This window comes from Symsagittifera roscoffensis, chromosome 5 (assembly GCF_963678635.1).
Source record: "Symsagittifera roscoffensis chromosome 5, txSymRosc1.1, whole genome shotgun sequence".
In the NCBI taxonomy this organism is placed as follows: Eukaryota; Metazoa; Xenacoelomorpha; order Acoela; family Convolutidae; genus Symsagittifera; species Symsagittifera roscoffensis.
In genome coordinates, this window is record NC_087066.1 from 45,144,836 (window position 1) to 45,172,813 (window position 27,978).

Here is a 27,978-nt window from a genome sequence, read left to right on the forward strand (position 1 = left end):
AGTCGTTTGATGCCCATCGTAATCCTGTACAGTTAGCGAAAACAAAAATAAGGTAATCCAAAAAAGGCATTAATGACTTGAAAATCAAAAACTATTTCTGCGATGGTCAAGATGGTGAAATTTTAAACTGCAAGTCGACAGATGCAAACTTGTTCTTGTTTCATAATTTGCTTCTGGTTTCGTCGCAACTTCATAATTTGAAAAAAAAAACAGATATTTGATAGTCTAACTTATTCATATCAATTTATTAAACAACGTGAATTATATTAACAACATTGAGAAAACAGCATAAATAGTTTACGGGATTGAAATTTGATATAGTTTTTAGTTTGAGATGAAAATTGATTCTCTGCTTCAATCATCAGAGCATGGTCATGTTTAGATTGCTATCTGGAGGCGGAAGCCTTGGTCGAGGTGGCATCATACCATTAGGCGGTCGCACTCCTTCATGGTAACCATTCATGTCTGGACGATACAGCATGCCATGTGGTTGCATCGAATGTCTTGGAGCAAAAGGCTGTTGTGACAGGGGTCTTATAGGCATGTTTACAGGTACGCCTCGAACGTAATTCTGAGGACCTCGGAAAGCCATTCTGTAATCTCCGACTGGAGGCCCCATCATGTGAGGTCTACCCATAAAATTGGGACCCCTTGGAGGCATTTGCATCTGATTGGGCATTTGTTGTTGCATATGCAGAGGCTGCAATGGAGGCTGCATCGGTGGTCTGGCTCTGGCTAATGGCGGTGGCCTGACTAAAGGAGTGAATGATCCATCTAAAACAGGTCTCACGCCTCGTAATTTTGGACTGAAATGTCGTAAAGCTTTCGATATGAGCTGCGTCTCAGGTGTGAAACGCGGTTTGTAATTTGGATTCTTTGGACTTGATTCTGAACGTGACTGGTCTACTGAGGAATCGTCATGTTTTTCTCCTTCGCCGTCTTTGTTGTCGCCATCTTCGGTCTTTTCCTTTGTTTCTCCTTCTTCCGTGGTTTCGGTATTGCCATTGCTTACTATCTCCTGCTCTGGTTTTACACTGCTTGTAGCCATCAAAGGATTCACAGGTGATTCGAAAGTGGAATATTTTGGAAATGAGTGAACGACTATTGGGTTCAGCGGTGCAACTGTTGTTTGACACGCGTATGGCATCGCAGCATGACCAGTCACATTGATTGTCGTTGGGTGGCTTCCTGCTTCTTCTGTCTCGTGCTCCGTTGTTTCCTGGTTATCATCGGCCATCACGCCCAAGATTCGGCTCTTATACTCGTTTAAATCTAGGGACAGCGTGTTGCCTTGTTTTTGAGCAGCAGCTGAAGGACGGTGATCGACATCTAGTGTATTGTTCTGAATCTGACCAACAAGTTCTCTCATAAAGTTTTTAGTTGACCTTTGTTCCTCTTCCCGGTCGTTTTTCACAGGCGCTTTTGGCTTGGCATTACGGGTATCAGTACGCCTATCTCTTGATCTCGAACGAGAGTGAGATCGAAGCTTTCGTCTCGTGCGTCTATCTGATGACAGCGATCGTTTTCTAGTTACAGGACGCGTTTTAGATATTGATCGACGAGGAGGCGAACGATGCCTTGTATTCGAACTTATTCGACTAGAGCGATCAGGTGATGAGTTGCGCCTTCTCCTGAATCTGCTGGAGTGAGGAGTTTCCGATTTATTACGTGAGACATTTTTTGTTCTCGAATTCGACCGTCTGCGATCATTAGCTCTGTTATCTCGAGGTGAACGCCTTCTGCTTTTCGGCGAATCTTTCGAGCTAAAACTAAAAAAACTTTAGCCAAACAAAAGATTATTATCTTAAATAAACTGAGAGACGAGCGAGCCCTTCGCATAAATATGCAAAATCTCAGACAAAAATTAACATTGCAAATTTATTTTTTCACGGAAAAAAACAGCCAACAGACACTTGGAAAGGAGTCAATGAACGCAAGAAAACTGAAAAATTATGATTCGCATTTTTTTGATAAAATCAACTCGATTTGAGAAACTTGATTACAAGGAAAAAATTTTATTCTGCTGGAAAATCTCAAAATTATATTCCTTTTTCTAAACTAGAAGTCGCTCATGTTTTCGCGACCTTTGATTTTGCTGTTCGATAGTTTGCCTTCCTTTTAACAAAGGAATGAACTGAACTTGAAAACAAACCAAAAGTCAAACCTCGAAAAAGTAAATTTGAGCCTGAACTAAATTTAAGACTATTCCTGGAACAAAATCGTCATGGCCTGTTTAAAAGTCTGAACGACGTTCATTGACTCTCAAACAAAATCTTGATTTTTGAATAGATTTTCTCAAGTTGGATTGGATTAATTTAGGCAACATGATAACGGTTAAAATTTTGTTGGGGTCATTCGCACCAATAAATATGCAAAATAATTGGACGTTTTCGATAAGGTTTTTGACCAAAAACTACGCACAAAAACACCGGATTTTCAACTTGTCATGTTTTAATAATTTTTCTACCCTTTTAATAAAATTGAGCCTTTTCGGACGTAACGAAAATGAGCGTGAGATTTTGAAATTTAAAAAAAACCTATCCTTTTAAACAGTAAAGCTGGCCTATTGTGTTTATCAGATCTTTACAAAATCAGCATACAAAATTTGCGACATTACTGTCATAAACTTGGTGGTATAAAAAAAACCGGATGAATAAAGAATAAAATTTTGAGGAGCAGTTTTAATGAAAGAGATTTTTTAGGAGTAAAACAATGTTTTCAGTTTGATGTGCTAACTGTCATAAAAACTACATCAAGTCCAACACATCTGAGAATAAACTAAGAAGCTCGTTGATGCTTTCAACTAGGTTCAATTAAAGCAATAATGTTCCGACTATTGAAAATGTCGAAAAACTTTGACTTTGTATTCGGATGTGTTTTAGTGTTTTTCTTCTCTTTGTTGTTTTCCACGCAAAATCAGGTACCAAAAATAATCATCGGATTGGGTCGAGTGGTATATCATATAAAAATCCTTGCGGTCGTGATTTGAACTGTTTTAAGAAAATACCCAAAAAATTCCTCAGTGCAGAAAAAAAAACGGTTTGGAGTTTTTGATTAAATTCGAGTGACTAAAGCGCGCGAGCAGGTCTATAATACTAACTTAAGACTTAAACTTTAACTCCAGGAAGTTTAGCTTTGTAGCGTATTCTCGACAACAAAAAGCTTTGAAAAAGACAAAATTGAAAAAAAAGAAAGAAAATAGACTGTTATGAATTTTAATGACTATTTTTGTTTATCGATTAACTTTGCGATCAAGCCAAAAGTCAAATATGCGTAATTCTCTTTTATATTGAATGTACCTATTTTCTAGGCTTTCGTTCAGATCGACTCATAGCCGGACGAACAAAAACATGTGCGACAAAATGTGTTTTTTTTTCGTGGTCGGAACTTTCTGTGCTGCTTGCACTGCAACCGGCTAATCTTGTTCCCTTTTGCTTTCAAACTATCTATTTGCCTTTACTCTTTCTCCAGCACAAATTGGAAACCACAGATTGAAAATCTTTTGAGCATGATAGCTTTCATTCCGTAACTAAAAACTGCGGGACCTAATTGAAAACAAAATGAACATATAGAGTTTACTTCTTATAAGATAAATTTGGAATTTTCCAACGCGATTATATCAGTTCAGTAGATGGGCAAAAATTTGAATTAGATTTTGTTAAATATTATAACATGACTTTTTTATGCTCGTTATCAAATAATTTCAAAAAATTGAGAGCTGAGTTTCCAGTCAGAGCCTTGAAAACAAAGGCCCACAGGCAATTTTTAGGCAATTAATCACATTCTGTTGTTATCTATCAGAACGAGTCAATGGAACTTGCAAAGACCCAAAGAAATAAAACTTGGAAAATTTTCGGTTTTTCGAGCCTCTGCTGTTGCGATTTTCAATTTCGTCCAGTATATAAATGGTGAATACATATCTGAGGGAAAAATAAGTCCCTTTTCCTCCAGTTCACATAAGCATCAATTTTATGGTGCAACGAGGGGTTTTATAAAGCTAAACATGAAGGCCACGTATGTTTGTCGTGTCCTACTGTTGGCACGCCAATTTTTGTCGCAATCGAACAATGCTAACTAAATAACCATTTTTAAAAACTCGCAGATGAGATGGAGGGAAGAAAAAGAGCGCAAAACTAGGATTATAGTTGCCAGTTTGAATTATGATTTTTTTTCAAGATTTTCCGTTGATATTTTTTTTATCTAGGTGCATTATTTTTCTTCTCCAATATATTAATTCTGAGATCAAGCTGACAACCCAATAGATCAAACTGAGATTTCGACTACCAATTAACTTACATGAAATTTGCTTAGCTTGCTTCGAAATTCCAATTCACAGCCACTTAAATATTTACCACTTCGGTGAATGCCGAGTTGATCCTAATTGACAAAATTGGAAGCAATTTCGCTTTTCATCACTATTTGACTTAAATAAACCCGATTTTAGAAAAAGAAGATTCAGGTTTCAATTAACCTGATAAAGTAATTTAGCTCTAAATATGCGATTGATTCATCGTTGCTTTCGAATTAAAAATTAACTTTTACCTTTTCTGAGCATGAGACTTGGAGGGTGTCCTCGTTTTTGAACTTCTTCGAATATCTTTTCTTCTTCGTCTCTCAGCATCACTCTCCTCATAGGATATCGACTTCAACTCCCTCTTTATTCTGTCCGCCTCCTTAGACAAAACTTCTGCTTCCGAGTGTGAATTACTTTTCCTCCTTTTCCGCACTGGAGATCTGCTCTTGTGACTTGTCAAGCCATCCCGTTTCCTACTTGAGTTCAGACTCGAACTTGCACGTCTGTCGACACTTGAAGAGCTTTCACGCTTGGGTGGAGTTCGGTCACGTTTCTGCGTGGTTTTAATGTTTTTTTCGTCTCTACTTTTTGAACTTCGTCTTGTTGATTTTTCAGGAGATTTTAATCGTTTCAAATGCTTTGGATCCGTGTAGCGCATGACTTTTGCTGTTTCTTCATCTATCGGTGACTTCGATTTGACTCTTGCTTCTTGTTTGAGCACAGTTTGTAATTTTCGCTCCTGCATTTTCATGTTTTCGTCAATGACTTTAAATCTACAAAACAAGAAGGCCCTCCAACGTAATTACATGAAAGGCTATAATAGAGCATCATTTATTTTTCGATTATTTTACATGGTCAGAAAAAAAAACTCACGAGCACGATTCTAATAAAAACAGTAACGGGCTGCAGGGCTCAATTGAACGGGGCTTTTAAAAATGAAATAAGCATTTTTCAAAATTCGTTGTTCGTTCTAATTTTATATTCAAAATATTTCATGTCATATTACTCTCATTATAGCATGAACCGCACTCAAATTTCATAAACATTTTTGCTGTGATAGTCAGTTGTGAATTATATATCGCTAAGTTTTCCGAAAAGTGGGTTAAGGGATTGCTCAATTCATGAGGGGTAAGGAGTTGCAGTATTCATTGACTGTATTTCTGTATACTCTATATTCTGTAGGAATAGTACGAATAGTAGGAAGCATCTATGGCTTAGGCTGGTTTTTTGGGGACTTCAGACACTCTATTAACACCTCTAGAGCGTGACATAGGTTCGAAATACCATAATTAAGTCATTTCATTTGTGTTCTTTAGATTAATTTACAGCAAGAGTGATTCAAGCCTGTTTGAGTCCAAAAGATATAAGCTTCTACACAGAGGCTAAGCGAGCTTTGCATCAACTGTGATACACTAACATGGCATGGCAAAATAGCAGACATAAAGTGAGACGAAAGCCGTTAGGTCGAAAAAAGGGTCTTCCCATTAAAACCCTTCCAGATTGGGGGCAAAAACATAGCCCCCCCCCCCCAACTTTTTTAATTGACTATAAAACAATTGATGTGCTCTGATTGTCAAGAGCATTCTTATTTTGTTAATACTGAATCGAGCGCTACATAGAGCTATAAGTCAAAAATGAACAACACAAAGACGAAGCAGATCATCGCAACACTTGCTGTGCAAATCACACATTGCGGTACAGAATATTGAATGAAAAAAAGACGGAAGTAAAAAAAATCTGAAAAAATGACGTTGGAAAAAAAATACTTGAAAAAAAAACTTGACAAACGTTGAAAAATTACCGCAACAAAAAATTCATATTTGTATCGGATGAAGTTCATTAACAGCCCTTAAAAGGTAGAAAGCATTTACCGAGCGGCAACAAAGACGAGAAACTTTGGGCCGAAACCTGTTGAGCCGAAAACAAAACCGTTGTCATAAAAACTTTAATAAAAATTAAGCGTTTACGACCCATCCAATTGAAACCCAAACGGATATATTTTGCCCTCAAAATTACGCAAAATAAGTTGACAAAGTCTCTATAACATAAACAGTTAAAACATTTAAAAAAAATGAAAAAAAAATTTAAAAAAAAACTCAAAATCAGACATGGTAACTTCACAAATTTAACTTCACTTCATAGTAAAAACTGCTGAAAATGGAACAAAAAGCCATGCTGTAAAAATGAACCAATAAAAACCCTACCAGATAAAAAATATCCATTAAAAACAGAAAATGAACCGACGGAAACTAGGACGAAAACCACGAACCAGAAAAAATAAGAAAATCTTTTGAAAAGATAATTACAACCTGAAACGGGCTTGAACTAATTACTACTTAAGTGAAAGTACTTGTATTTAAATTTTAAAGATGAAAGATCCTGTAGAAGTGAAGATCCTTTAGAAATGAAGATCCTGTGGACAAAGTTGCTTACGGGAAAAAGTCTAGTACCCGATTAAAATACCCTTGCTTATCGCACGTGTAAAAAACGTTCAAGGCTATTTCACTGTTCATTTAAATTATTTTTACCTGATTTCTCTGCTGGGGGCGCTATATTTTACTAGCGGGCTTTACTGGGAAAGAACTACGAAAAATGGGAAAGACCTATGAAAAAACTTTTTTATTTTTTACGTTTCATTATTTTCATACCATTATTTCAGTACTACCTTGATTTTGATACGTTTCATTTGATTTGCCCAAGTTTGCTTTGAGCAAAAAATGCCTTTTAAAACAATAACATTGCTGAATTAGCACCGAAAAAAAAATTACGCAACAATAAATAAGACGACAATAATTGAGCAGACGCGAGTTGGGCCGAAAAAAGACATGTTGTCATGATTCAAGTGATTTTGTTTAACAAGAGGTTAAGCTGAAAAAACCTATGAATCAATTTGATAACTATGAATCAATTTGATCAAAATAATTAATGAACGCACGTAAACAGAAAAACTGACTTGTTTTTTTTGAAAAAATCTCAAAACTCGAACTTCTAAGAAAAAAATATATGGCACTAAATCTCTTAAAAAATCAAGTATAATTTATGTTTGATACTTTTTTTGATAAAATTAATCCAATTTGAGAAAACTAGATCAATAGGTAAATTTTTTATTTCGCTGAGAAATCTGATTATTAAAATCCATTTTCGAACTTTATCACGTTTTTTGTGAACTTTACACTTTCGCTTCAATAGTTGAATTTGCCTTTTTTTTAACAAAGGAAAAGAACTGAACTTAAAAAGAACTAACAACTCAAACCGCAACAAAAAGTAAATTAGTAAATTAGAGCCTGAACAAATTGAATATTTTTGAGAAAAAATCATCGCGACCTACCTATATAAGAGCCTGAACTACGTTCATCGCCTCTTAACAAGATGAACAATTTCGCCTGAAGTGACAAGCGATTCTGTTCCCAAATTCAGGCAAAATGATTGCTAATCTTAGTTCATATAGGCTCAATATATCTACATAATCAGCTTCAAAAATCATTAAAAACATCTCTCATTACAGACGAAAAAAAATATCTCCCTAAACTTAAATTTTAAAACCGCCACAACAGTTTAAAAAATGTCAAAAAAACCGCGAAAAGATTGACCTAATTGAAAACAAGTTTGAACTTTGAATTTTTTGAGAAAAAAATCACTTTAAAGCTCTTTGGTTTTGTGAATCTTTCGATGTTGAAATTTTTCAGAAAAGTAACCAAATTTGGAAAAACTGCATCAACAGTTACTTTTTATGTTTTGCTGGAAATTCTGAACTTCTGAAATTCAAAACTTAAAGTCATTCGCATTTCTTCGCAGGTTATTGGAGACCGTAATTGCGTTCCTTTCAGCAAGTTAATTCGAACTTAAGCTACAGGAAAAATCAAGGCTCTAAAGAGAAAAGTCAAACTTGTAAAACTGAAAAAATATGCAGCTACAAAAACTTCATGTTTGTAAAGAAAGAAAATCATTAGGAGAATAAAATCAATCAACAAGCGTCAACAAATTTCTGGTCGAAACCTGTTTGAGTCGAAAACAAAACTCTTATCAAAAAAAAACTTTTATAAGTTTGAAAAATCTTTCAAATCCAATCTGAAAAAAAAAACATAAAAGCATGTTAAAATATTTGCCCTCAAAATTATGCAAGAAAAGTTCAGAGCCGTTACCAACTGTTTAAAAATTTTTTAAAAGAAACGAAACAAAAAAAAACAATATCAGACTTGGTAAATTTACAAACTAAGAAACTTTCAAAGGTAATAAAACATTGGTAACACAGAGGCAAAGTTGCACTTCGCATTCACAAGCAAAATTATGACCGATAACGCTACTGGGAAAAGCTGAATAAATAAAACTTTGAGTGTACAAAATTTCTTTAGTGACGCACGCCAATTATAAGTCTACATAATTGCTAAGTGACGCAAGCCAATTATGAAGCATTAGCAGTACCAGTCAATTTGAAAAAAAAAAATTACCAACTAACATGCCTGAATTTATAGAGCGGACGCATTTTAACTAGTATACGAAAAAGTTCATTTAAAACATCTGACACCGCCCAGGTTCGAACCCTTTTATTTTGTTACTGGTCTCCTTCCCTACCGCTACGCTACAGATCCATGACACCTTAAAGCTAAGGTGCTATTTGTATTATAATAGTCTGTGTTGATATCTTTAGCGGGGGTTGAGAAATTAGACGATAAGCAAATTAGACGGAGGTACTTGAAAGTAATATAGACGATTTTGCAAAACTGCAATTGTGAGAAAATAGACGAAAGTGAAAGAGATTAAAATTGTTTGCAGACAAATTGCGCGAGAAAAATACAACTGTTTGTAGTTAACAGTTAAATTTTTCAAATTTTTACTACATTTTTTTTTACAAATCAATCATGCATAATTTATTCAATTCAAACTCTCTTGTAATAGTCGGATTTGACAATTTTTGTTCATTTAAACTAATTGTTATGATAGGTTTTGACATTTTATGTTCTTTTTGTATTTGTGAAACTTGAATCTTAAGAAAAAAGTTTGTTGACCTGTTCCTTTTCATAGCTTTTTCGTCTAAAATGACAGATGTAAAAAAGAAATTCCGTCTAATTTCGTTTTTGTAGCATCCGTCTAATTTGCTTATCGTCTAATTTTCTAGGCCCCATCTTTAGCATTGGCTGTACTTAACAGCTGGATCAAAATAAACACTTTCAAAATGAACACATTTTGTCGCAACAATTACATCGCAACAATATTTGCGTTTTGGGTTGGAAAAAAAAAAGAAAGTTCATACTGAACACAAGCTATGCATGTGTAAAAACAAACAAACGGATCTAACTCTTAACGAATAAGATAAGAAATATATACTCTTAGGCCGCTTATGTTAACTAGACCACAGTAAAAAAAAACGCTTAAAAACTACTTCAAAAATTTTTCTGGAATTACACACCTGTCTGATACGAACATTGTAGAAGGTGGCTTTCGATTACGGCTTATAGATTCTGAAGAGTCTCTTTCTCTTTCTTTAATCTGCCTGGGACATCTCCTCGTGATGACCTTATTCTTGGCGCGAATTGGCGATCTAGATTCCGATGTTGCAGCTGTACTCAAACTCGAGCCCCGTTGGCTTTTTGTAGCAGATGTCGCTTTACGACTTCTCACAGAAGACTTGGATTGAGTTGAACTTTTTGAAGATTGGCTTGAATTTCTTGACCGATTCTGTTTTTTGGAAATAAATCGCTTTATATTCGGTGAAACACTGTTCAAACGTGCTGCCTCCTTTTTAATGACTCGCTTAACTTTAGGCGAGAAAGAAAGATTGGATTCCTGGGAGATATCACTTACTTTTGACTTTGGCAGTTTGGACTGTTTCGGAGAAATAGAGCGAGTTGAGTCCTTCGATACTGACCTGCTTTTTGAACTTCTGGATCTGGATCTTGAAGTGCTCGGATCTTTTGGAACAATTGGTTTTTTGACGATCGGTTGTCGAGGACCTTTGAATTCCTTAGCTGGTACTTGGATTCTCCTGTAGCTTGACGCCTTGGAGCTGTCCGATTGTTTCGATACTTCTCGCTTCTTTCGTGGAGTTTTTGAGTTCAGTTTCCCTTTTTCGTTATCTGAAAACGGATCACTCGCGTCAGTTTCACTCGAGATTGTGTCCAAATCTTCAGGCAACGGTAATACTTTAGTTTCCTTGCCTTTGCGCGCTACTGGCGATCTGCTGGTAGAACTACGCGATGTTGATCCATCATCAGTCTTCTCCCGAGGACGAGAGGAGCTTTTGTCGTCCTGTGACAAAAGAACCGATTAAATTTAGATGGCGATTCGGATTTCCGCATCACTAGTTACTCAGATTGTTCCGACTTGAAACAAATTTAGCATTATACAAGCATTATAAAAAAACGATAAAATTTTATGTGTTCCTTGGATACATGTTCAATTTGCACCAAAAAGTTATCCATGCCATGCCAACTTTACCAACATACCAATAGACACCTCCACCAATAGACCAAGTCAAAAACTCTCACCTTGGTAATAAATTTTACGTGGAGCTCCACGTAAGATCACTTCTGATCGGCTCAAAAGTCCAAACAAAAACCTAGTTAATATTTCCCCTTAAACAACTTGGGGGATGATGAGGATGAATTTTTGAGATCGCTCTTATGACTAATCGGTTATTAGATGCCGCACGGTAGTTTTTTCAGTTCAACAAAATTAGACTATTCTGTCGATCATTAGAATAGAGAAAATTGGCATGGGATTAAGTTTGTCAGGTTTAAGTTTGTATCGAGTACGACCTGGTTGTTTTAGGGTGAAAGGTTCAAAACTCTTCTCCTTAATTTAGAGTTTCTCGTCGTGGGAGATCTTCCCTAAGTTAGAAGTCTCGCATACTTCACTATTTTTGGACAAAACCACGAGCTTATTTTTCCAGTTTGAGAGTAGGGTATTGGAATCATTAAAAAGTTTAAAATCCATGCTTTTTATCTAATTGTATTCTTGGAATCACAAAACATATGGACACTTGAACAGCTGTCGTCTTATTTGCAAAACACCCATTATTGAGACGGGAAAAATGCGTTGTTTATTTTTTCCTCAGTCGGAACAATGAGCTTTTTAGAAAAATGAAGGCAGGTAACAACATACTACGAATATAAGGCAAAAGAAGGGACGAATACTTGAAGAAACTGCAGCGATAGTTCAAAGGGTAAAATTTAATCTGTTATTTGTTACAAGCTTGTTTACCTTTATCTGCATCGTTCGTTCAATCAATCACCGATGTCTCGATTTACTCAGTTTCGTAAAACTAGCGATAAATTTGCGGTACTTGTTACGATGAAATCAAATCATAAGAAAGTAATATATGGTAATTTTCATTTCCCTCAAAAACAGCTTAAACTTCATCTTTTCTATGCGATGATATATTGGTTGAATGTAAGTTGGAACTTATTTGTTGTTTCTTCTATACTATTAGTCATTTAAATGAAACCATGTGTTAGCTCACCCAATGAATCTCTAAAACTAGAATTGATTAATTCTTAACACACATTGCAACATGGTTTCATTGATCCTAGTTTCCAACGAAACATTTGGAGAAAGCTTAAAACAGTGAAGAAAATTTAATTTCGCTTTTCGTGGAGTTTTAGTTTTTTTCGTCTTTAAAAATAATTCTATAAAAAGTTTGTGAAAGACATATAATCGAAAATAGAGGATAGAAAACCGACCAGTCAAAGGTCAGAAAAGGACATCACAACAACAACAATAACGAGGGCTCATTTTAGGTTTTAACAGACTATTTTACCCTTTCTACACTCGAGGCCGAAGAGGACGATGGAGGCGACCTTGACTTTTTGACCCTGTTAACTGGACCAAATACAGAGCTAATAGTATAATCAGAGTCATGGCCGTTATCACAATCTCGAGACACGAAAGACCCATTGCGATTCTTAGACAACAGAGAATCATTGATACTCTTAGACACTAGAGAACCATTGCGACTCTTAGATACTAGAGAATCAATGCGACTCTTCTTAGACAACAGAGAATCATTACGACTCTTGGAAGCAAGTGAATCATCGATACTTTTCGATATAACAGAATTATTTTGATTCTTGGACACCGGAGACTCTTTTTTGCTATCCGCATTTTCAGTTACAACACAATCATTGCGACTCTTACGTACATCTTTAAGATTGTTCATTTTCGTCGAAGATTCCTGACTTGTCCCAATTGAAACGACGTGGATACCAGGTTTCAAGCTGCGCAGATGGTCCAAATAACTCGGGTTGCTAAGTTGGTGCTTGCGAGCAGAACTGAACATCGAAATAGCATAGTTTGGCATCCATCTATCGTTGCATATAAGGTACTTGCAAATGAGAAGGCCGCACATATCAACGCCTGACAAACAGCAAACTCCGATATATTTCAAAGAATTGTTGTCGTCCTCCAAAAACGTGTTCACAGCGTGAGAAAATTTTTCATATACTCGGCTTGCCAAAGGACACAGAGATACGTCAATTTTAAGAATGTCCAGAGTGCAGTTTTCCAGATCTGAATATTCATTCAAAGGTTCACAGCTCAAATCAATAACCAGTCCAAGGTCAATTGAACGACCTCGAAGATTCTTTGACAAAAGCTTCCAGTCAAATTGATCATTTTTGTTCATTTTCCCTAATTTCTTCGAACCTAAAGGCAGTTTGAAAGGCAAAAATCTATGAACAGGATCCCCAAATTTTGAAGCCTTAGTCCATGTACATGGTAATTTGATACTTGGTAGCGCATCTAAATTTGGGTGCTCCCATGAATTTTTTCGTGACGTTGGACTTTTGCTGACGGACGAAGCAGAAGACGATGAAGCATCTTGTTTGACAGCTGTTGTCGAAAGTTTTCGATTTTTAGTTCGAGCCATCAAGATGTCATTCGTATCTGTAAATAAAATAAAAGATGATCACTGGCTGTTCTATGGATCCAAACTAAAAACTGGGTAACTGACGCAAAGCACATTTTATTCCCCCCTCCCTCAAGAATTCGACCTCCTGACAACCAATGGGTCCCCCTTGGTACCATTTTAAGACCTCAACTTTTAACTGGATGACCCTAAAAATTTTCTAGAAGCGCCTTTGTCGCCAAAATATACTAATTTTGAGGGGAGCGCTAGCCCAAAAAACGAAATTTTATGGTCAAAATTGTCCTAAAAAGCCTACAAACGCCTTTTGGCCTGTTTTTATCAAAAATTCGTTTGTGACTCAAAAAATTTGTCCAAAACGGTCTTTTTAGTGCTTTGGGAGTGCTCGGAAAATCACTTTGGTCGACGTAAAAAAAGTTCCATTTCCTTCTGGGAAAACTCTAGAAAATCCCCTTGGGAAAATTCTAGATCCGCCCCTCGGAGAAGGTATAAATTTTTATCGATTACCATTTACCAAGTGTGAAGTTTTGTGATTACCAGCTATTTCAAAATAACCTTTTATTTCCATCAGCATGCTTGAACTTCAATCCCAAGCAAGATAAACAAAAAATATTTCACAGCAAAATGCAGACCCTGACGTAAAGTTTTCAATTAAAAATCATACGCTATTTTACAATGTTTAACTAGCGAATTGTCTTGACTGCCGAACGTAACTATTTCTTATTTTTGTGTACATAATTTGAGAGAAATTATACTGAAAACTATTGTTCCAAACACTGATAATACGACGTAATGTTAGATATCGGCGCTTTTTTAAGGCAAAATCATGTACCAAAAACAAAGCCAGTTGGTGCAAGCCATATTATATCAAATTGAAACCTTTTAATTCGTGTTTCAAGCTCATTTAAACAATTCCAAAAAGTTAAGATGCGATATTGTGTATATCACGAGCAGCAAATTTCCAATAATTAACCAGAAAGTTAGGCTTTTTAAGCAACTAGTGTATTATGTTCTGCAAACTTTGAACACAGAGGCGAAGCGGAGCTTCGAAACACTTGCGATCTAAAGCAAAATTCTAAAACCTGAAGTTGAAAAACTTACTTGAAATTTCTGAAAATAGGTTGAAAAAATTACTTGAAAAAATAACTTGAAAAGTTGAAAAATATGCAGCTACAAAAACTTCATGGTTGAATAGAAAGAAGCTCATAAAGAGAATAAAAAAGAATTGAAAATCAATTAACAAGCGTCAACAAATTTCTGGTCGAAACCTGTTTGAGTCGAAAACAAAACTCTTCTCAAAAAAAAATTAATTAAGTTTTTAAAATTTTTACGCGTCCAATCTGAAAAACATAAAAGCATGCAAAAACATTTGCTCTCAAAATTATGCAATGAAAGTTTAAATATTTTAAAAAGAAACGAACCAAAAAACCCAAAATCAGACTTGGTAAATTTACAAATTAATGAGCTTTCAAAGGTAATAAAAAATTGTTTACACAGAGGCGAAGTGGCACTTCGCATACACAAGCAAAACTATGACCAATAACGCTACTGGGAAAAACTGAATGAATAAAACTTTGAGTCTACAAAATTTCTTAAGTGACTCACGCCAATTAAGAGTCTACATGATTGCTTCGTGACGCAAGCAAATTATGACGCATTAGCAGTAAGTACCAGTCAATATGAAAAAAAACTTACCAACTTACATGCCTCAATTTATAGAGCGGACGCGTTTTAACTAGTATACAACAAAATTCATTTAAAACGTCCGACACTGCCCAGGTTTGAACCCTCTTATTTTTCTGCAGGACTCCTTCCATACCTCTACGCTACAGATCCATGATATCTTGAAGCTAAAGTGCTATTTGTAAAATATTAGTCTGTGTTAATATCCTTAGCATTGGCTATACTTAATAGCTGGATCAAAATGAACACATTTTGTCGCAACAATTACATCGTAACAAAATTTGCGACTTGGGTTGGGGAAAAAAAATAAAGTTCATGCAATAACTCAAGCTATGCTTGTGTAAACATGGAAAAAAAACACTTGCTCTAGAAAGTAAGCCAATAAAAAAACCGTATCACTTTTTAAAAAAATGGCGTTTAAAAGAAACGGAAACATGAATTGACAGAGAAAAGGACGAAAATACAAACCAAAAAAAATGAGAAATTTTTTGAAAAGGTAATTACAACCTGAAACGGGCTTTACCTAAATACTTCTTAAACTATAGTAGTTTTATTTGAATTTTCAAGAAATTGAGCATATCAGAAGATAAAGCGGTCCAGCAGATATGAAAGGAGTCCTTATAAAAAAGTTGTTAATTGGAAAAAAAAATCTAGTACCCGATTGCAATACCCTTGCTTATCGCAAGGGTAATTATTTAGGATAGGTTGAGATTCTCCCTAAAGTTTAAACCCTCCTCTACGCAAAAAAAAGCAAATTAAAAACAAGGATAGCAGGTTGCTGTGCAATTAGCACTGAATGTTCTGACATTCCTAGAAAAAAACTACAAAAGAATTCTCTTTTTTATATATTTTTTTCAAGTTAAGGTCATTTTTAGCGCGTGATAAAACAATAGAACTGCTCAAACGACTCAAAGAAAATTAGCGTATTAGACATAATCGACAACACATGTTTTGAAATACAAAAATGAAATACAAACAATACAGAGCAAAAAACTTACTTTCTTAACTTTTTTAAGTAAGCTATTATTGGCAAGCGCCAAATTAATCTTCCGAAACCGATTTTCTCTTCAGTGAAATCAAGTTTTCAAAGCCTAAAATTTAGGACGTTACTCGATCGCTCAAAACTAAACTTGAGCTCAGATTTTTAGGCCGGTTTTTCTCAACACTGGGACAGCTGATTGAAAACTTTTTTATGTCGTTCGAATAAGAACTGAAAAGAATTTAATCAAATATCAGTCTCGATCCTTTCCGATGGTTTTTTTTGGGTTACCTGATTTTGCGTAGAACAGGAAAAAACTCACACACCCGAATACAGATTTACTCCCCCTTTTTCAATGGTCGGAACACAAAACTATTTCTATAAACAACTTAAAATTTTTCTGCAGAAATAGTTATGGTTGGAATATGCTATACCAGGTGTATATCAACCGGATTACTATCCTGAAAAATGATTAACAAAAATGATAATTTCAAAAGCCTTGCACGCTTGATACTTTATGACACAAAGGCGGAGCTACACTTCGAGAACCCAAATGTGAAAACGGCAAACAGTAGCTCCAAAAAAGCACAAAAAAAAGAAATCAGGAGAGAAAAAGCAAAAACAAGCTTTGAAAAATAAAACTTGCTATCTGACGAAATGAAACCACCGACCTGGAGACTACGAGTGCAACATCCTCCTATCTTCTCAATTTACGCTTGCAATAAGTAACAAATGGTGGTACGGCATAGACGGTTGTGTCTTAACGTGACCTAGTATGTTTGTGTTGCGTTAATTAGAGTGTTACTTAACTGCTCAAGGTCAGGACAGGTTTCATATACAAACCACGCTGAATGTGTGAGTCTGATCACTCTTTGAAATATGTACCAATAAACCGTGTCTAACATATGATACTAAATTCTTAATGCTATGCAGAAAAAGTGCTACCGAAACTATCAATAATTTAAGAAGTTGGGTTGAAAAAAACTGATTCGTAATACAAAATTACGCTCGCTTGCTGGCTTGTGCAATATAACTCACCCAATTGGAAAATGTATAAGAAAATTTTTCTATTCCACTGGTAAATCTACAGAACCCATTTTTGAAACTGCAAGACAAACACTTTTCTTATAAGAGAGCGTAGTTTTGTTATCAGAGAGCAAGGTTAACTTTTAAATTATTTAATGAAAAAAATAATGTGTTAAAACTGTATTTAATTGTGAACAATTTTTTGAATTTCCAAGAAAAAAAACAAACTAAACGACCTAAATCATCAACTTCACGTCCCTCACTGACACTCAAACAAGATTGTTGGTTGTTATAACTGCCTTTTAAATATCACGCTGTTTTTGGTGAAAACGGATAAAAATACACAAATCATCATTAATAGTTTGGATAAATAGACATAAAACGCTTATGACGTAATCAAGCTATTTTGGCTATTTTTTCAACTAAATAACTTTGCAAAACACAATTTTTTTAAAAAACCACAATAGTCCATATCTTCACTGTGGTATAAACGATATCTGTCAGAAACTATTGCTTTGATCACGAAAATTAGTCTGATAAACCCACCCGAATGTATATATTCGGTTACTTTCTTTACTACACTGAGCCAGATTAACGGATGAAGGCGTCCATTCCCTCTACTCAGAAGTCAAAAATTTCATGACCTTTTACAACTGTAAAATATGATTGTTTTGGCGTCTGACCCTAACTTTTTTTATTTGGCACCTATACATAAACTTGAATTGAAAGAGAAAAGCGAGCAAAGTCTATATTTTAGGCCAACGAAACTTGTTTTTTTTTTGAATTCTAGATCCCATCCTATAAGAAAATTACCCCAAAAACTTTTTTCTAAGGGTTTAGATTTCCAAATAAGAGTGCAACACAAATGATTTAGCTGGTAGTTGTGAAATTATATTGGCCCTTACCTTAGCGGTTGTTGGAGAAACATCCTTCGGTTCCTGAAGTATGATTTCAATTTTCCATTTAACATTTTGCGCAAGGAAGAAATAGAACAGCCTGTATTCACCGTTCCACAGAGCGAGGTCAGAATCGCAAAACATTTTGATATTTAAAAGAGCAGATCTACAAGGACAAATAACTTTTAGTCTATAGTGGAATTAATTCACCATTTGTTTACCATACCTCCGTATTTCAGAGTTTGCAAGCCCCTTTAAAAAAACTTCAAAACGCAGTGGGGAATTTTTCCAAGCAGAATTTTGACAGATAACATTTGCTCTAAAATAATGCTCAAACTTGGAGAAAAACTTACATAATTGACAAAAAAGGTAACAACACTACAATTATCATTGAAATTCCACTAAAAGGACCTCTTAACATGTATTTACAGGAACTCTGAACATGTATCTCCTCTATTTTACTGCAACATATTTAGTTGAAAATTGAGTAATCGACTCAATGTAATTTTTGAAAATAGTATTTACAAAAATTGGTGAAAAAATTAAAAGCTAGCGAATAGAAAATGAGACGTAAACTACCTACAAAAAACTGAAAGCAAAATTTAAAAAAAACGCTAGAAGCACAACTGACTGCATACAAAAACCTTTTAGTAATAACCGAGCTGCCACTGATCCAACAAAACGTCGGTAGACGCCCATTGAGCCGAAAACAAAAAAGACTGCCATAAGAAACTGTTGTCATGAAAAAATGAAGACATAAAATTTTGAAATTTTGATGAGTTACACCACGACAGTACTAAACTTCTTTAAAATCAACGTTTGCCATTCGAAGGACACAAAATAAGTACACTAGCTCAATAACACTGTCAAAACCATGAAGGCCGAATGATGCTTCTAAGCAAAAATTAACAAATTTACTAGCCTTTTCAAGTTTTTTTTTGATGTATTGTAAGCCCTTTTTTTAGGTGCTAGTGTTGTTGATTTAATCCTAGAATTTATAAATTTACTATTTTCTTTTTTTCTTAATTCTAGGATTAAATCAACAACACTAGCAACTAAGAAAATGGCTTACAACACATCAAAAATTTGCAATGTAGCAACGAAGCCGACAAAACATAAGCAGAACAATGAAAGTCCTATAACTCAATTTTCCCGGAAAATTAATTTTGATACAAATCGGAAAAAGTCCGGCTGTGACTCCTACACTGGACCTAAGGTTTTATAGTCAACGCATTACCTCTCTACCAAGTTAGAAGGTGCATGATAATTGTTAAGACTCAATAATAAACCAAGTTCAATTTCTCACGGATTAATCAGAGAAGATGTTTCCGGAAAAAAAATTAAATCTCGATTGCATTACACTTGTTCGCACTTACTAGCGAGAACACGGCAAAAAGCAGCTCTAAAAAGTCGAAAAAAGCCTCAAATTAGTTTCTCGCAAATCTCGGATTCGATCGGCAACCTGGAGATTATGAGTCTCACGAACTAACCACTCAGCTATCCCACTGGACAAAAACTATCAACAAATGAAGTCGAGCACAGAAGCCATAAAATTTCCGATGCTACATGTGGTGATTATAGCTTAAGTGCCACCAACTAAGAAAACGCTTTTATTTGCGAACTTGGTTGAAAAAAAGAAGATCCGTACAAATACACTACTCTCTGAAGCTCACACTGTTTAATTTTCATACAATTTTACCGCCCTTTTGTTTTTATCTTTTGTCATGAACTACTCGAGGAGGGCAAAAAATTGGACAAACAACGGAGCGTAGGGCTCGGTATAGAAATGGCAGTGTTGTCTCGAAGTCGTTTTTGGTTTCGACGAAGGCTAGTTTCACCGCGGGCCTAGTGAGTTTTTCTAACACAGTTTGAATGACGCATGACCGCGCGATGCCATCAGGATCTATGCGCATTTTAACAACCTTAGCGATGGGCAGATGCTTCTAGGCTTGAAGTCTTTTATGATCCACATGAGGTCAATTTTCTCTATAGGATCTTCAGCTTGATTCGGCTAGTTGTTTCCAAGAGCTGTCTAATCAATCCTTTGTAGGCTTGCAGAATTTAATGCTTTATTTTTGGTGCTTGGTATTGAGTAGAATGTAACTAAGGGAGCAAAGATGAATGGCCATCCAATTAAGTACTGGTTCGGGTTAAGTGCTAACTTGTCATCAATGTCGCAACTTACATGAGTCAGTGCTATTTATTGATTAGGACTGCGCATTCAACTACCAAAGTCAAAAACAGATCAATCACAAAAGTCGAAAACAGATCAAGTACCAAAACAGATCAATTACCAAAGTCGAAAACAGATCTTAGATTTAGAAGAAAGAAAAGACTCGTTTAAGTATCAAAACAAGGCGCTCACTCGCCCCGCCAAAACGGAAGAGCTGACGGCGGACTTAACCACCATTTATAATTATTATTATTATATTGGATTTACATTTACAACGTAAATGAGGGGACTGTTAGTCCCGTAGATAAATCAAGTCAATTGAGTCCCGAGAGGTCAGAGTGTCGATCTCTGCAATTGGAGCAAAAACACAAGAATGTCCAGGTACATGGACCGAGTTCATCAAAGTGACTGTGGAAAAACGACCACATGAGTTTGAGTAGACGATACTTCATGTCAGCCGAGAAGGTTCTGATGTCGATAACGTTAGCTATTCTGTTGGCTCTCTATGGCGTTCTATACCAAAAACGGGTTGCTGTGCGTCGTGAGCCACTGGGTGCGCAGGAAAAACAACTGGCGAGATCACAGTCATATAGTCCACTGACAACTTTTGAAAGAGCGAGAAAGCCAGTTAAAACGGCAAAGTACGCAATGGGTAAGATGCCAAGGGAACTGATTGCTTCACGGTACGGTGTGTAAGGGAGCATCCATCTGACAACTCGTTTCTGGAAGGTTTCTAGTTGCTTCAAGTCCGATTTGTTTGGAGACCAGCATATAAAATGATAGGCATGAGAAGTGTTTTGTACAAGTGGAGCTTCACCTGCGGGGAGAGAAGATGACTCACACTGCGGCGTATCAGGAAGAATGTTGCATTTGCTTTAGTTAACTTTTTCTTTATGTGCTCGGTCCACGACAAAGTGATGTTGATTTGTAGTCCGAGATCGTTCACTGATGAGACTAAGTCGAGAGTTGTATTGCAGAAGGTAATATCGCAGGGGTAACCATTCTTAAAATATATTACACAACATTTTGAAATATTAAGAGGCAACCGATTTTCAGTAGACCAAGTACTCAGTCTATCAAGATCCGCGGTAAACAGATGGAACAAATCGGGGGATTTGTCGAAAAAAGTTTTCAAGTCGTCAGCAAAGATAAAAGCAACAGAATTAAATATTTTATCAGGGAGGTCGTTGATGAAAATCAAAAACAGAATCGGACCCAACAGTGAGCCTTGGGGAACACCACTCAGCACTAAGCGAACAGCCGACAAAATACCATTGATGCGAACTCTCTGAGATCTGTTTGTAAGGTAGCTCCTTAGAATCTTGAAAAGTCGAACCTTACTAGGCACGAAGCAATGTCCTTTTCGGATATTGATGCATAAATGTAGTTCAGGCAATGTAATAGTTGAAGAATGGCAGATTTACGAAGCAGAAAATTGCAGCTTCGTTTTTTCTTCGTCGAAATTTCGTGACCGAGACATAGTTTGTTTGCGTGCTGCTACAGCGTTTATTGCATTATCAGAAAGAAAAAGTCGGAGATCTACAAAGAGCTATGACCCTGCCAATTTTTGTTAAACCAGTTTGAGTGGAAATTTTTTTGTAGTTTCCAAGTGGATTGTACGCGTTTTAAGACAGATAAAAAGACTAAAATAGTTCCTATCTGTAGTTTCTATTTCAGCAACGTAGAATGGACCTATATAGTTGAAAGAAATCAAATTTATAATTTGTCAATTACTTGTCTTTCTGACTAATTTTCATATGATTTTACCGCTCTTAAGTTTAAATTGCATGACTGACAATTTGTGTCAAGAAGAATGTGAGAGACATGAAATTGTGTTTCAAACTTTGTTTATTGATTTCGGGAATCATAGGAAAGAAGTTGACACTGGCAATATCAGCTTCTTTTAACATAAATTTCTTGTGGCGCCTCTCAGGGTTCTTGATCTCAATTTGCAAGAATAATATGTCATATGCTTGGCAAGTTTTTTACTAACGCTAATACAAAAAAAATGACCGAAAATTTGATAAACACGACATAAAAGTAAAAAATCTTACTTTAAGTCTCGGCAAGAGTTGTCAAACTAGACACTTCACCGCTCTTCAGTTTTTTTACAAAGGAAAGCAATCAAATAAAAGGCAAGTCATATGGCCATATCTTTCTTATGTGCTCTAATTGTCTAATGACGTTTCAATTCATTCAAAATTGTAATTTCAGACCTAGATCTTTTATATTCCACAAAAAATATTCTTTGTTTATTGCTTCATTACGGGACATAGAAGTTGCAACTTTTTCATTTCAACGAGCAAATGAACTATTTTTTCTTCAAGTTTTTAACTTTTCGCTTCATTTATCAAAAAAAGTTAAAATTTTGACACGTGATAGATGAATTCAATTGAAAAAAGCTAGCCGAATCCAACTTTGAATAATCTGGCTTTGAAGGTGTAAAATAGCTAGTATACCCCAACTACTTTTGAGAAAAGATCTTGCTGTGAAAGCATCCCCCCCCCAAAAAAAAACAATACAATTAATTAGAATTATGCGCCTATCACTATGCCGCAAAAACATATTCTGAAATAAATATATTCTTCTAATTTTGTCTTTCAGTTCAGTCGATAGATGAAGCGTTAGTTAAAATTTAGCCGGTAGCTTCAAAACATTCCAAATTTTGAGGTATGTTAATCGATGTTTACTACAATTTCCAGATTAGTTTAACTTTAATTCTGCTACAAACAAAAATTAAGGTGACCAAAAAAGTACAAAATTATGAAAATAAAAACAAGATAATTGCGTAAATTGAACATGCAAGCCTTTCGATTCCAGAAAATATTCTTCTTAACATCTTACAATATACAACGCTGGGGAAAAAGGCTGATTCTCACTAAAAAATTCATTAAATTTCACTTGCCTAACCTTTGTACTACTGCGATTTAATTTTTAAACAAACTACATGAAAAACTCAGAACACGATTACATTCAAAGGACAACCATACTTCAGCGCTGTTATATGACAAACAGGTCCAGATTTTAGCATACATTTCTGCGCATCAAAACATCCGTGCGCACTGTTTCTTTCAGGGCTGATTGGTCAATATTATGATTGTTAGCAAAAGTAGAACGCAAGATTTTTCCTGTTAGTTTTTGTTAAATTAAAAATAACACAATATTGATTTGTTGTACTAATGCTGCATAAAATTGTCCAATCAATCATTGGTTGGTCCAATTAGTTTTTCTCGCCATTAAAACAAGATTTTAGCTTCCTTCGAGTTCGATTTTCCGAGTTAAATTAGAAGTTTTTACGTTTAGGATTAAAAAGAAGTTAAATTTGGCTGAATTACGACGCCAAAAAGCGAATAGTTATTTCTTAGTAGCAAAGGTATTGGTTGTATAAATTTAACTTACCATAAAATCCGTCAGCTTGACCAAGTTTTTCTTGCAGAAATTTAAATATTCACGAGAAAGAATCTATTCAAACTGTGGTAAATTTTTATATGAATTATGAATAAGGCAAACTATACAGGAATAACACCAACTAGGCAAAAGCTTCATTTCATTTTGCTTGAAAAAGCCGCAAAAAAGGAAATACTTATTTGATAACTACCGATACAATACAACTTCCTTCAGTTTTTTTTATTCCTTGATTGCTGAAATTTCAGCAAGTGTTGAAAATAAAAATATGCATTTCTTCTGATAAAACTAATCATTTAGCAAATTCGCTCCCAGCTATACTGAAAAATTAACAATTTTTAATTTAATAGGAAAAGCAAAGATAATAGTTATTGTAAGCGTTGATAAAAATCAAATAGGCCCGATATTAACCATGCGATAAAAAAACTAGAAAAATTAAATAGGCTACCACAACAAAATTTGTGCCAAGTTCAACAAAACAAAGCTAAAATAACGTGATAATACTAGTTTCAAGTCTTAAATCGGAAAAAATTAAATATATAAGAACACCATTATTTTGCTATGACTAACTTAAATTGCATTAGTTTCACGTATTGCTTAATTGGCATTAACTAAGAAAACATCAATCAATAATATTTAAACTGGAATCTTTTCTGTATTTCGTTGTTTCAACATAAGCAGTAGAGCTATCAAATAACTTTTTGCGAACATCTTGCAGTATTTGCAATATTAGCTCGGGAGTAACTAAACAAATTAAAATCTCTAACGAAATAAGCATTATGATCCATTGTTCTAAACGGTGAGAACTTGTCTCGTTCAGATGACTTCGTAGCATTTCTAGTAAATTAAAAGATTGGGTAATTTTTACCCCAATTATTCTGACCCGTTCTTTAACTCCCAAGTACAGTCGCATCGATAGAAATGCCTCTTCCAGCAGAGACTGATTCCAGTAGATTTCCGGAATGTCCAGGAAGTCACTGGAAAGGTTGATTCTGTGGTCGAAGTGAAATAGCTCTCCGTACATTTTCATGATTTCTTCATCCTGTACCATCACGTGACCTGACCTCATTTGATTGATGTAGGGTGACATACTTCGCACTAGGCCCTCCACTGCAATTTCCCAGTAGGCAAGCTTAACTGATAATGCCATGCTAAAAAGAATGAACTAACGATGAGTCACAACAGAACCTGAGCATTTGCCTGCTCGCTGTGGTAGATCCGACTTTTGATGTAAAGACAACCATTGGTCTTTCGTAACTTGGCTTGGAAAAAAAGATTTAATTTAGTGCAGTTGAACCTGGGAAAACCAAAAAAAAATCAAGCAAAAAAAACAACAAACAGTGAATCACATCGGACTTTTTACAGTTTTTAAACTAGTTTAGATATTCAAAAATAGGTAATTAAATATTTAACTTCTAAATTTGATTTCCAATAACTTGCAAAACCATCCTAAGAGGTTACAGCCATTTAGCCGGAGCTTTTCCCACCTTTGAAGAGGCAGTTGACGCTGAGACCCCTACGACCGGAACAAGGTTAGAATCGAACGCACAACACTCGTGTTGGGAGCCGTGCACTCGGCCATGGCCACTTACCCTATACGCCTAACCTGAGCATCTGTCTTTTAATCTGATGCAATCCTTAACATATCTTATAACTTCTTAACACAACCATTAAAACTTTTTTGTCCTTTAATGGCTTCGCTGAACATACAGATATCTGGATTCGTCACCTATAACATCGACTCAAACCAGCAATCAAAACTTTCAGAGGCATCGTGACTATGATTGTAGGTTTGAGTCAAGGAAACAGTTGTCGAATCCAGATATCTGTAGGTTCATCGCGTCCAAGAATCCATTAAAAACAGTAGTCCAGAATCTTAATAGTTTTGCGTAGACACGGCAGAGGGAAAATATTAAAGAGGGGAAACGATTTTGGTTTTGTTTTGGAAGGAAAACAAACAGCCTGTTTACAGCCAAATACAAAGAGATTGACCATCGTAGGACGATAGCTATGAAATGGTCGAGTTATACACAGAGGCGAAGCGGAGCTTTGCACCATTTGCCATACAACTCAATCATGACAACAAACATAAGTCGAAATAAATGGAAATAGTGGAAAAATAAGTGGATAAGTTCATTCTAGGCAAGCAAGCCGAACAAGAAAATTAAATATTAAAACATAGCCAACAGAAAGTTGCAAAAAAGTCAATGAACGCAGGTTAACAGAGAAACATATTAATTTTTTTAAAAAAAAATCAACTTTCAAATTAAAAATAGATGGATTTCTTGCTCTTTGATTTCTAGAACAACTTAAAATTAATACTTTTTTTTATTAAAGTAACCAATTTGAGAATACTGGATTCATAAACAAAATTTTTTTTATTTCGCTGCGAAATCTGAAAATTGAATTCCACTTTCGAACAAAGAAGACGATGACGTTTTTCGTGCCCTCTACACTTTTGCTGTTCGATAGTGGAGTTTAACTTCCTTTTAACAAAGAAATGAACTGAACTTTAAAAAAAAGAAATCAAAACTCAACCTGGAAAATTAAATTTGAGCCTCAACAAACTTCAAGATTTTTCCTTAAAAAACGAAAAAAAAATCATAACGACCTATATAAGAGTCTGGACTACGTTCATAGACTCTTAACAGTAAAAATAACAAATAACAAGGACAGATACACAGAGTAGTTTGATTTCTCTATTTTCCGTTCAATCAAATTTTAGTTGTTTGTTGTTTCCACAATTGATGCAACAACAGCTGAGTCGCCAAGTGGACAGAATGTTACAATCGAAGAGCTCAATGAAGTGTCTTTTATACACTTCCGTTATAGTTTGCTTGCATTTCCCAGCATGTGAACTTCTTCTCCAAAATAATGGGTGAACAAGATCTAATAAATTTGTTGTGCAATAATCCAACGATATAGAAAATTATCATTAAAAGGGTAGCAACTTGAGCAATTGCAAAAGATAATTGAGCGTGTTGAAGTGCTGCCGAAAACTTTCTAATTAAGTACTATCTTATTATTTTACTAGAAATTTTAAAATTGATGCGATTCCCCTCACGATATAATAACAACAAATAATGTATTTAGCATCTATTAGAAAAAAATAGCTTACCCTTATTTAAATTGAAACAAGGATGGTCGGTTTCTGTGCAAGTAGCACAAAATGTTTCAAACATACTCATAAAAACACCTAAAAGGTTTTTTCATGATTTTTTTCTTCAAATTAGTGTTGGATTTTGTGAGTCGTGTCCTAAAAGGATCTGACAAAAACATAAAATTCAGGCTTATTCTACAGTCACAGAAAAAAAGAAATCGGGCAACGATTGTAGTCGAAAAATTACTGATTACAACTTGTTTTTTCAATTTTTTATTGCAACATTTTTTTGAAGTTTTATTATTCCCAAGATACCACTATAAATCTTCAATAAATTTTTTACTGGAGTTTAACAAAATTTCATGATTTATCCTTCAATAACAAGCTCGCTCTAAATTAGACTAAAATTATCCAAAGAATGCAAAAGTAGACACGAATCATAAACCATTCTAATCATTAGAAAAACTGCTCCAAACAATGACGCTTCTGCAGTTTGCCCTCTTTTGGATGTATTTATTAATGTAAGATTCACCATGATACAAATATGACCTAAATGAGAAATAAACCATTGTTCGTGACCAAGAAATCAACCAATTGGGACGATTTTAATCGCTCAAGCAAATTTTGAAACACTCCCAATCTCTAGTTTTCACCTTCCGATAGTAATAAAAAACCTCGTACTCAACATCATCAAACACATTTGGTTACCGCACGTAATCTGTAACTTGTCATTACCTGTTTGAATATGCAAACTGATACAGAATGATGTCTCTCAAACTCAACTCATTCGGAAAACGAATTAGCTCTTTGCGTATATGAGGGATACTTCGCGAGCTATCCTTCACAAATGGAATTGAGTCGTTTTCTTGTAGCACGATCGATGGGTCATAACTTCCCTTTTGCAAACCTCTTTCATCAGCTATCCGTCTCACAATCCTCGCCACACTATGATCCACATTCCAGAAAACAAGACATCCAAAATCAAACAGAAACAACCTGGGTCTCAAAAGGTCATCTGATATCGAAATTTTCTGAGTCCCACTAGCAACTAGATTGTCAACACAAAATATTTCGTCTTCAACATCCAAAGGCACACAATCGTTTCGGCTATTCGGGAATTCTTTCAAAATCTCGTCGACCAATTGATGAACCAGCAATTCATCGCAAGTAGTCCAACCAGAACAAATGTGAGGATACTTTTTCAAATCTGTCAAATTAGACGAACGTTTATTCGACTTCGCAGACTTCTTAACCTGAAGTTCGTTTTGCCGTACAATATTTGATGGAAACTGTAGAAAATTTGAACCAGTTTTTCTTTTTATGACTCTTTCTAATGTATTCAGTTTCAGCTTACGCTTACCTTCATAAATTGGCAACAAATAGCCCAAAAACCCGTGTCGTGCAGCCAATGGCACCCGGCCCACGTTCATGAAATTCAGAAACACCTGAAATAAAAATTCATATGGGGTGACAGCTACAATTATTAACTTCATCAAACAACCCCATCCTTGCATAGCAGCAAAAATCCGACTTGATGAAAATACATTCCGTATAATAAAAAA

The 27,978-nt window shown here is 35.3% G+C and overlaps 2 protein-coding genes across 7 annotated transcripts; both read right to left on the bottom strand.

The window, feature by feature from the left end:
- Positions 1-231: 231 nt before the first annotated feature.
- LOC134845658 (serine/arginine repetitive matrix protein 2-like) lies at positions 232-23,396 on the bottom strand. 3 transcript variants are annotated; one of them, XM_063862679.1, is made up of 5 exons: positions 23,311-23,396; positions 12,051-13,174; positions 9,702-10,540; positions 4,543-5,067; positions 232-1,763 (listed from the first exon to the last, which is right to left on the bottom strand). In XM_063862679.1, the coding sequence occupies exons 2-5, from the start codon at positions 13,155-13,157 to the stop codon at positions 362-364; spliced, it is 3,873 nt and encodes a 1,290-aa protein (XP_063718749.1). In that variant the 5' UTR covers positions 13,158-13,174; positions 23,311-23,396; the 3' UTR covers positions 232-361. The 3 variants fall into 3 exon arrangements, with proteins under 3 accessions (XP_063718749.1, XP_063718750.1, XP_063718748.1); XM_063862680.1 differs by lacking the exon at positions 23,311-23,396 and adding an exon at positions 17,748-17,864 and having other exon boundaries at positions 12,432-13,174; XM_063862678.1 differs by lacking the exon at positions 23,311-23,396 and adding an exon at positions 17,748-17,864.
- A 503-nt stretch (positions 23,397-23,899) lies between these two features.
- Positions 23,900-27,863, bottom strand: LOC134845845 (required for meiotic nuclear division protein 1 homolog). 4 transcript variants are annotated; one of them, XM_063862942.1, is made up of 3 exons: positions 27,777-27,857; positions 27,152-27,623; positions 23,900-24,467 (listed from the first exon to the last, which is right to left on the bottom strand). In XM_063862942.1, exons 1-3 carry the CDS (start codon positions 27,844-27,846, stop codon positions 23,939-23,941), a joined length of 1,071 nt encoding a protein of 356 aa, XP_063719012.1. In that variant the 5' UTR covers positions 27,847-27,857; the 3' UTR covers positions 23,900-23,938. The 4 variants fall into 4 exon arrangements, with proteins under 4 accessions (XP_063719012.1, XP_063719014.1, XP_063719011.1 ...); XM_063862944.1 differs by having other exon boundaries at positions 23,901-24,467; positions 27,152-27,669; positions 27,777-27,863; XM_063862941.1 differs by having other exon boundaries at positions 23,901-24,467; positions 27,152-27,705; positions 27,777-27,863.
- Between the last annotated feature and the right edge of the window lie 115 nt (positions 27,864-27,978).